The sequence below is a fragment of the Elephantulus edwardii genome, unplaced genomic scaffold (assembly GCF_000299155.1).
Source record: "Elephantulus edwardii isolate Elephantulus edwardi_28Jun2011 unplaced genomic scaffold, EleEdw1.0 scaffold00117, whole genome shotgun sequence".
NCBI lineage: Eukaryota > Metazoa > Chordata > Mammalia > Macroscelidea > Macroscelididae > Elephantulus > Elephantulus edwardii.
In genome coordinates, this window is record NW_006399867.1 from 3545514 (window position 1) to 3556130 (window position 10617).

At 41.7% G+C, this 10617-nt stretch overlaps 1 protein-coding gene across 1 annotated transcript in view; it reads right to left on the bottom strand.

The window, feature by feature from the left end:
• OTOA (otoancorin) overlaps window positions 1-10183 on the bottom strand; it is a 97143-nt gene extending 86960 nt beyond the window's left edge. Inside the window, exons 1-7 of the mRNA XM_006892693.1 lie at window positions 10093-10183; window positions 9378-9406; window positions 9254-9284; window positions 9110-9137; window positions 6876-6963; window positions 3813-3944; window positions 836-1071 (exon numbers count right to left, since the gene is read on the bottom strand). Coding sequence (XP_006892755.1) covers window positions 836-1071; window positions 3813-3944; window positions 6876-6963; window positions 9110-9137; window positions 9254-9284; window positions 9378-9406; window positions 10093-10183 — 635 coding nt within the window. The remainder of the gene's footprint in view (window positions 1-835; window positions 1072-3812; window positions 3945-6875; window positions 6964-9109; window positions 9138-9253; window positions 9285-9377; window positions 9407-10092) is intronic.
• Between the last annotated feature and the right edge of the window lie 434 nt (window positions 10184-10617).

Here is a 10617-nt window from a genome sequence, read left to right on the forward strand (position 1 = left end):
GGTTCCAGTTTCTCCACAACCTCGCCAGCATTTGTTGCTTGCTGTTCTGTTAAATTTTGCTATTTTGACTGGGGTGAAATGATATCTCATAGTTGTTTTAGGGCAAAATATTTCAACTCTCTATGTATCAATTATCTCATCTGGGGACTAGGCAGGGGATCAATGGGCTAATTCTTACAAGAAGGAGCATAAAAGAAGAAAAAGGGGGAGGTATGACGAGGTAGAATGTGAAGAGGCTGGGCCGGAGATTCTGGACATCTAAGCTGAGGTGAAATTATGTCAAGAACCATGGAGTCACCTCAGGAATGCTGTTACAATTCTGGGCCTCAGTGTCCACATCTGTGAAGTGTGGGAAGCCAAATTTCATACCAAATATTATATGATTAACCATATGTTTACTCAGGAATTGAAGGAATCACAAAATTAAAAGTTGGAATTTCTCTTGTGACAGATCACAGGAAATGAGCTGTTTCCCGCAGAAAAGAGACAGCTAGGGTCCCCCTGCAGAGGGAGTGTTAATATGTGTGAAACACTTCCTTCCTGAACTAAGCATCAGGTTGACAATAGGGCTGCTGTACATAGGGTCGCTATGAGTCACAGGAGACTCGACAGCACATAACAACAACTAGTTTATTAACAAAATTCTAACACACTGTTTTTAAGAACAAACTCTTTCAGCTTCCCTCACCTCTCCATCAAATTGTACAACCTCATAATTAATACCCCGCCCCCTGCACATCGTCATCCCTCTGCTTCCAGCCACTCCCACCCCTCTTGGATCCTTATACTCATTCTACAATAATGGTTTTCTACAATATTTATCCTTGAGACTCACAGGTTCTTAAAGGCATCCTCCCGCAGGTCCTGGGGGAGCCTCTCTGTGACGTCCGGCTGCAGCATGCTGCCTGAGGAGCCCTTGAGCACCCTGCCCAGGATCTGCACACACTCCAGGGAGTTCAGCACCTGGAAACACCTCTCCAAAGTGACGAGGAACAGGCTGCGGTTCACGCCAGGGCTCTGAAGGGCTCGTTCTCGGAGCTCTCCCAAGTCAATGATGACGTCCTCCAGCTCCTAAACATTTCAGAGATACCAGGGGTTGGTGACTTTGGAAATCCTCGAAGGGCCCACCGTTTGCAGCAGTGGGAATATTTATAATGTTGCCCATGCCAGGAACTTCTTGCTGTACATCCTTCAGTCACAGCTGAGTCATAGCCGACCCTTCAGGTGATCTTGAGAGGCTGTCAATCACACAGAAGAAGACTGGACAATCTTTCTCCCATGGAACAAACAACTGGTGGATTCAAACCGCATGCCTTTACATTGACAGCTCAATTCTTTACTATGAGGCCACCGAAGTTCTAAAGCAGTGGAGCTGTTCAGAACAGCTTTTTAACACTGTAAAGTCACTAAGTTAGAATAGGTCCTAATACAACAGGTTGGTCTTGATCTGATTCAAGTAGGTTGATTTAACATCATGTCACACCTTCTAGAACTCTGTTAACTACAGGACAAAGTCGAAGCCTTCACCTGCTCCACTCAGACAAGGTAAGTTCTCACTGTCCAGACACATCATGACTGTCACCCTGTACATCAGGCCTCTGCTCTAACTGAAACACACATCCCATCTCCTTCTCCTAGAGAAGCTCATAACACAAAATTCCAAAACCATTTGCTATGAGTCAATTCTGCCTAATAGCAACTCCATGCTCATCAACAAATGAATGGATAGAAAAACTGTGGTACATTCACACAGTGGAATATTACAGAGCACTGAAAAATCATAAACTTGTAAGACCTTAAACAATGTAGATGAGCGTGGAAGACACTATGCTGAGTGAAATATCTCAGTCACAAAAGGACAATTACTGCATAACATTGATGTTATAAAAAAGAATAATAGACGTGGAGAGGGAGCCTAGGAAAAGAGTGGATAGATAATGAACACTGCATTGGAACAGATGAGGGGAAGGACTATCTGCAAAGAATATATGATTAGGCATTAAATGTATGTCAACAACCTGGTACAAGAAGTACATTGCAAAGTGCCTGGGAGAAAGGGAAAAGAAAGGGAGGGAGGAAAAGGTGCAACAAGAAATAAATGAAAACCCAACTTTTTTGTAAACTTTTGTTACAATCATAATGAAAATTTAAAAAAAATAATAATAGTAAGCCCATGTGTCAGAGTAGAGCTGTGTTCCATAGGGTTTTGAATGACCATGACCTTCCAGAAGCAAATCACCAGAGCTTTCTTCTACAGCACCTCCCAGTGAGTTCAAGCCACCCACCTTTCCGTTATAGTCAAGCACTTTACTATGTCAAGTAAAATCCATCTCATCCTTTCTGGCCAACTCAGGCAGTACCTCCTTGGTGAAAACTTCCCTGATCTCCTCCAACCTCAGGCTAAGCATGAGTTCAGGTGGGATTGGCTCAAGGTGGTAACCATTGTTCTCATGTAATTCCAAACATGGTCCTCACTTCCCCAAAACAGTCTCATTCTGGTAAGTAGTCACTCTACATGTTTTGACTAACAGATTTTTGTGGATTGTTTAGAATTTTCTGCATAATAAGAGCATGTCATCTGTGAATAAAGATAGTTGTACTTAAGATTGGCAGTTTTAACTACAGCTGCTGCACAGGAGAAAAACATGGAACTCTGCTTCCACAAAGATTACAGCTTTGGAAACAGATGGGGTGCTTTGTAGGTAGGAATCAACTTGACAGCAATGAAGTTAGTCTTTTACAGAAAGTTTGCTTACTACTCCCTGGATTAAAACTTTGTAGTTAGCACCTGATATATCTGGAATGATCTCCACCTTAGTCATGTCTTTGCACTGCCTTTACTATTATTAATGTCATATTTTTTTTTCTTCATGAACTCCTTTTTAACTTAAACTCACTTCACTGGAAAATATTACATCCCTATTAAAATCACAGGTTTGACATGTTTGTTAGAGTTTAATAAACAAATAATGATCAGATGCCTCTCCTGTTTTTGGAAAGCACTTGTTATGTACTGTTGAGTCAGAACTGACTCATAACTGACCCTCCAGTAGGTTTGCAGAGGTGGTAAACTGCACAGGAAAAGACTGCCCATCTTTCTCTTGCATAATATTTGGTGGATTTGAACCACATACCTTTGGGTTGGCAGCACAACCCCTTCCCCCTAAATCAGCAGAGCTTTTAGTTCATGCTAACTGGTCTCCAACCAAAAAAAGAACATTAAACCTCATTTCCAGATTCCCAGCCCTCATGCCCCAGTCCCAGAGGCCTTGCTTTCATGACGCTGACTTCATTTAGCAAAGCTGCTCCGCTTCTGTTTCCTATCTCCCCTCCAGACCATAAGCTCCTCCAGTCTTTCATCTCTGAGTTCAGTGCATACTGGTATGAAGTCATTATTCAGGGATGTTTAAGGAACCAAATTCCTGAAGTTCTCAGTTCTCCCATAAGAATGTAAATTTTTAAGACTCTTCATTTGAGCTTTAGAGAAAGTAAGTGAAGTGGCTTCGTGGGTAAAGAGTTGTGCTGCCAACCCAGAGGCATAAGGTTTGGATCCACCAGCTGTTGCAAGGGAGATTGCTGGATAAGCTCACGTTCAATCACTGGAGATTCAGCTATGAGTCAGTTCTGACTTGACAGCAATGAATTGTGGAGTCAAAGTGAGGAACAAGAATTCAAAGATTCTCAGGAGTTCTGGGAGGAGGATGGAAAGAGAGATAGGAGAGGGCTAATGTCTGAGTTAGACTCATTCAATTTGACTAATAATTGCCAGCCCTGGACTTCTCAACTCCAAGGATGAGGAAAAACCACCTCACCAAGCGGTCCTTCTTGTCTCCTAAGAGGCATTTCATGGCCGTGTGGAACTGCTGTGCATCTGTTCCTCTCAGGTCCTCCAGCAGCTTCTGGGGCTCGTGTAAATGCTGCTCCAGCTGGTTTTCCATAGCTGCCTGGATGTGTGGGATTGGGAGAATGGGTCAGGACAGGATGGCTGGAGCTCCAGATCAGCACCACGGTCAGCACCACAGCCAGCAGCCCAGGCGGTGAATCTCCTTTACAAGCAGGGACTGTGCGTGCTCATCTGGCCAGCTCCAGCCAGAGTGGCTCTTTGGCTCCCTATAGGTAAAAAGTCAGGAAATTACACACCAGAACCTGATTTCCAATTCCTCTTGGAAAATGCAAAGATTTGACAATTCTGAGAGTCTAACTCCGCCCCCTCCCCACACCTGGTGATAATCAGAGAGGCCATTGGGCAGTGGTCCACTAGAATAATGTCCTAGCCCACCACCAGCCACCCAGCCTGCTTTCCCCATTAAAGGTCTGTCGGGCCTGTAGGTGATTGAATATCCAAGTCCAGAGAGGCTGGCATCTTCCCATAAGTTCAGTCCCCTAGGTGGGAGCTTCCTCAAACTCTTCTCATGCACTTAGCTACCAGATGCAGGAGTAAAATTAAATGTCAGCCACATTCCCTGTACTGCCCTCTGCAGAATGAGAAGCAAAGGACATCAGATTCTTCCATATGAGATCTTTAGCACCTAGGGTATCCTTTCCTAAATCTCCCTTAAAGCAAAGTGTTCTAGGAAGGCAGCACAGTGTGGTATCATTGGCAGGACCTGGTCTCTAAAACCAGATTTCTTTTTGTTTCCTGCTATCAAGTTGGCCCCCAACTCATAGCGACCACCCTGGTACACAATGGGACCAGACTACTGGCATCCACAGGGTTCTCATGGACTGTATTTTTGGAAGTAGATAGACAGAAATTTCTCCCAGAACCAGCTTACCATGTACAAATCCCTGCCTTGTCATTTCTAGCTGTATGTATACGGACAGGTTACTTAACCAGGGTTGCTAGATAAAACACAGGATGCCCAGTTAAGTTTGAATTTCAGATATACATTTTTTTAGCATAAGCCTGTCTAAAACATTGCATGGGTTATGTTGTTTTTGTTATGTGTTATGAGTTGCTTGTGACTCATAGTGACCCTTGTACAACAGTTCTGAAACCTGCTCTATCCTGTGTCAACCTTATCATCTCTGACACCCCTATCCCCATTACCCCAGTCTCTGAATCAATTCATCTCATCAAGGGTCTTCCTTTCTTGCACTGTTGCTCCACCCTCCCAAGCATGACGTCTCTCTCCAAGGACTAGTTCCTCCTTGCAACATGCCCAAAGTATGTCAGATGAAGCTTCAGAATCCTTGCCTCCAAGGAGCAACCTGGTTTCACCCTCTCCAGGATAAACCTATTTGTTCTCCTACTGGTTCATGGTATATATTTACTCTAAAAAGAAATTACCCCTTGCTTATCTACAATTAAATTTAACAGGATATTGTGTGTTTTCATTCAATAAATGTGCAACTATACCCCTGAGCCTATTCTCAGCTTAAAATCTCTATTCTGAGCTTAAAATCAGAGATTATAATATGACCTTTCATGGAGGGTTCTTAGGAGAGGAAAGGAAAAGTGTAGGGCCACACCAGCAGACATACGCATACCCATGTTTATTATGGCTTTGTTCACAATAGCAAGAGTTAGAAACAACCCAAGTTCCCATCAACAAACAAATGGATAGAGATACTGTGGTATATTCACACAATGGAATACTACGCAGATTTGAAAATGAAGGAACTCATGAACTATTATACAAAATGGGTGACCCTGGAGGACATTATGCTGAGTGAAATATATCTGTCACAAAAGGGCAAATACTGCATAATGCCACTGTTACAAAATGAGACTGACACTGGGATTGGGGGAAAACTAACAAAAGAGGGGACAAATAATGTGCACTGCATTGAAACAGATGAGGGAGAGAACTGTTTAAAAGGAATACATGATTAGGTATTGTTTGCGTGACAAAAGTCCAGAATAAGAGCTGCATAGTAAAGTGGACTGAGGGAAGGAGGTCAGGAAGTGTATACTAATGAAAGAATTTTTTTTCTTTTCAAAGAGAAAAATAAAATGGGAAGAAGAGGGGCAGGTTGGGAAATGTGCAACAATAAATGAATGGAAATCCAAGTTCTCTATAAAAATCTTTCATTAAAATCTCAGTTAAAAATTAAAAATAGGGAAAAAAGTGTAGGGTATTTACTGTAGTGTGTGTCACATAATAAGTGTCAATCATTATTCTCTATCACATATGGGCTGAATATTCACTTACTTAAGAGTATTGAGAGTACCATGAACTGCTAGGAAAACAAACAGATTCATCCTGGAAAGGGTTAAACAGGGTGGCTCTTTGGAGGCAAGGATTCTGAGGCTCCGTCTAACATACTTTGGGCATGTTGTGAGGAGAGACCAGTCCTTGGAGAAGGACATCATGCTGGGGAGGGTGGAGGGACAGCGCAGGAGGGGAAGGCCCTCTATGAGGTGGATTGATTCGGTGACTGGGGTAACTGGGATGGGAGTGTCAGAGACAGTGTTATTGGCACAGGACAGAGCAGAGTTTAGGGCTGTTGTACATAGGGTCACTATGAGTTGCAAGCAACTTGATGGCACATAACAACAACAACAACATCTCTCCACTGGAGTTAACCTAGTTCCTGGAGTGGTAATCATGACTACCTTGTTCTCCACTGAGTCACCAATGTCTAGACGTGACTCACAGCGATCCTGTGAACAACAGTCAGAACCTTGCCCTATGCTGCACCATCATTGTCCCCACCATGCCCAAGTCCACTGTTGCAGTCACTGTGTCAGTCTATCTCCTTGAGGGTCTTTCTGTCTTTTACTGACCCTCTATGTTTCCCAGAAGAAGACGCTGTCAGTTTGGGAGTAAGGTATATTCCTACCCCAGTCACTTCTCCGAATTACCCAGTCCTTAAGTGTGTAGACCCTGTGCACAGAGAGGAGAACATACCAATGGAGTTCAAGTACTCACCTTTAGGCTGGCCTTCGTGAAGGCAACATTCCGAGAATTCAGATAGTCCAGGACTTTGTGGGACAGGTCTGCTGTCCACACGTGAGAGCTTCAGTCAAAGACAAACAGGAGAAGATGAAGCTGAGAGGTTCCCTATGAGCAGAACTGTACTAGCTGAGTGCTCAGAGTACCCCAGAGAGGTGTGAGATGCTAGGAGCTTGGTGCCTCAAAGCAGGAGATTAGTGAATCTGGCACCATGATGAGAAGTCTCTAATCCTAGGACTCTGTCTGGATTCCATTCTCTCAAAGAAGAAGATCAATTTTGGAGCTGTCTGAAATAGTCTAATTCCCCTAATCCCTCTCTCTCTCTTCCTCTCTCTCTCTCTCTCTCCCCCCCCTTTCTCTCTCTCTCTCTCTCTCTCTCTCTCTCTCTCTCTCTCTCAAGTTAAAAAGCAGATGCTACAACTACCATGAGTGGCTCTATTACTTTGTTGTATGGCATTGGGCGTATTTGCTTAATTTCTCTGTGCTTCAGTTCCCCTTCTATGAAATACAGATGTTAGTGTTGTTAACTGATAGCTGACTCTCAAGCAGATTTTCAGAGGTAGTTAATTGCACAGGGGAAGACTGTCCATCCTTCTCCCATGGAGCAGCTAGTGGATTTGAACCACATTTCTTTGGTATCCATATCACTAAGCCAGCACCAGAGCTCCCTATGGATAATATATCCACATATGGAAACACATTAAATAATCATGAAAATTAAATTAATGCACACATGTAAAGTACTTAGAATACTGCCTGGCACACTGTACATAAATTAGGGTGTTTTTTTTTAAAGTGGGATAGCACACACACAGTCCCCCACTCCACAAATTATGCAGTCAAGTTTTCCCCATTTGTGGAAACCACAGGGATCAGCATATCCAGAGTGTGATGGGTAAGCCCCACCCTGGGAAAATCATCTTCTTGATTATGGTATTTCTTCTGCCAGCGAAGTATATTTATTAATGCTTTTTATAACATCATTTTTGTTGGGTGAAAGTCAATGCATGAATGAAAAATTTAACCTGGAAGAATATGCCAAAATATATATATATACCCCCATCAACAAACGAATGGATAGAGAAGCTGTGGTATATTCACACAATGGAATACTATGATGCATTGAAAAACAAGGAACTCATGCAATATTATTCAAAATGGGTGACCCTGAGGGACATTATGCCGAGTGAAGTATCTCAGTCACAAAAGGACAAATACTACATGGTGCCACTGTTGTTAAACAGGACTGACCTTGGGGTTGAGGGGAGACTGAGAAAGATGGGTTCAATAATGTATACTGCATTGAAACAGATGAGGGAGAAAACTCTTTAAAAGGGATATGTGATTAGGGATTTCTGTCATGACAGGAGTCTAGAGCAAAGGCTACATGGTGAAGTAGACCTGAGGAAGGGTTTGTAAAACAATGAAAGAATTTGTCTTTTACGTTTCCAAGAGGGTAATGTACTAGGGGGGAGGGTTGGGAAGGGAGAAAGGTGCAACAATGAATGAATGGAAACCCAAAGTCTCTGTAAATTTTGACTGAAATTAATAATAAATTTAAATAAAGAAAAAATACATACCCAAAACTATCAATCAGAGTTATTTGAGGAAAAAGAATATCTATAGTGGTCTTTATCTTAACATAATGAGGTAACCTTATCATTCAGACTCATGGTCCTCATCTCTTCTCCTTCATAGAATCCACATTTGACTTATTCATCAGTATCTGTCTTCCTACAACCCTCTGTCTCTCCCTTCTCATGTCCCCAGGAGCTAACACAGGCCGTGTACAGGATGCAGGGTACAGAATGGCAGAGAAGAGAATGGACACTGGAGCCACTGCTTCTTAGCTTTGTGGTCTTGAACACCAATTTGCCCGTGCATCTCAGTTCCTTATTCTGTACCATGAGGTGCTCCATGCATATGTATGAGGATCAGATGAGTTTATAGGGGTAGAGCATTGAGAACAGGCCTGCTCGACATAGCATGGACTTGAAAAATCTTCATTCTTGTGTTAGAATCCAAGAAGAAGAAATGACTGGAACAATGTGTCTGCTTTGGAACACTTGAGAAACTGACAGGGGTTTTTGGTGTCGGGGGTTTTCTTACAATAAGTGTATATTGCTTTTTACAATCAAGAAGCCTCCATTAAGAAATTTTACTTTAAAAAAATCTACCCTATGTCTTCGTTTCCCTCCCAGATGAGTTACCTTTGAAACTGTATGAGATCCAGTAACGCTGCAATGGGAATAAAATGAAAGACAACTTAAAAAGCAATCATTCCAGACAGATCATAGTCGTATTCTATTTGAAATTCTGGGAGGCAGCAAGTGGGGAGTGAGTCGGTGCATTACCATTCAGATAGCTTCCCTCTATTATTTCTTCCTAAAGGGCAAAGAGATAACGTCAACTCTAACATCCAAAAGCAGGCACGTTCCAGCAGAAAGGATTTTGATTAAAAGAAAATGGAATACTTACTGCCATTTTTTGCAACAATGGATGCAAATCTGTAAGAAAACCATTTATAATATATAACTAGAATTGAATTAGGTGACCTTCAAAAACACAAAAAGTGAATTAGGGGAAGAGCCCAGGAAAAGAAATTGTTTTGTGGTACTTTAACTCTACCTGTGTCCACATGCACTCATTTGAATGGTTTCAAAATCTCTTTTTAAAAAAAAAATTATTTTCATTTATTATTATTGTGTGTGTGTGTGTGTGTGTGTGTGTGTGTGTGTGTGCGCACGCTGTCAAATCAGATCTGACTGGTAACAGGAGGAGATTGTCCCTCCCTCTCCAGCAGAGCATCTGGTGGATTTGAACCATGCATCTCTGGGATTACAGTGCAGCTTCTTGCCACTATGCCACCAGAGCTCACCTCAAAATCTCTTTTAAGAATAACTCTAAAAATTTATCACACACACGCACTCCACAAAATAAAGAATCAAGGAGTTTAATCTTTCTATACCAAGTATACTTTATTCTATAATTTATAAGAACCAAGTAAGAGGATTCTGTACTTAAACTTACTCTGCTCAATGAATGAATGTAAACCCACTCTTTCTGTAAACGTTCATTAAAACCACAATCAAAAATAATAAAATACTACATCAATAATACTAATAAAAGTAACCTTAAACTGGGAAGAAAAAAAAACACCAAAAAATAAACAAAACACCACAACAAAACTTACCCTGCTGGGAATTTGGAACTCTCCAGCTCACCACAGCATGACTCAGAAAAAGGATCAAGAACAGGGGATGTATCTTCAATCCCAGGGACATTTTTTCTGTGCTTTATACAAGCAGAGAAATTATTCCATTTTGTATTTTTTTTAAACTACTTAAGAACATTCAAAAGACAAAAGAAAGACAAAACAACTCAGAATCCCCTAAGGGATTTTTTTTTAAATGCTTTGTTTGGTTTGCTTAAGATTTTTTTTTAAGTCCCTCTATTTTGTCCCATCTACACCCCTATCCTCATCTAATAGACCATCATCTCTCTTCTAGGTGACTCCAATGATCTGTGTGAATTCCCTTCTCCACCCAATTCCCCTCAATCCAGTAAAACAAAGTGGTTAAAAGCAGAGATTCTGTTATATCTAGCAAGGGACTTGTATCAGAACAGAAAAAGAAATCTCAGAATGTGATAAAAAGATGATAAATAAGCCAATGGGGGGAAGATGCAAATTGAAACTTTATAGATATACACACACACA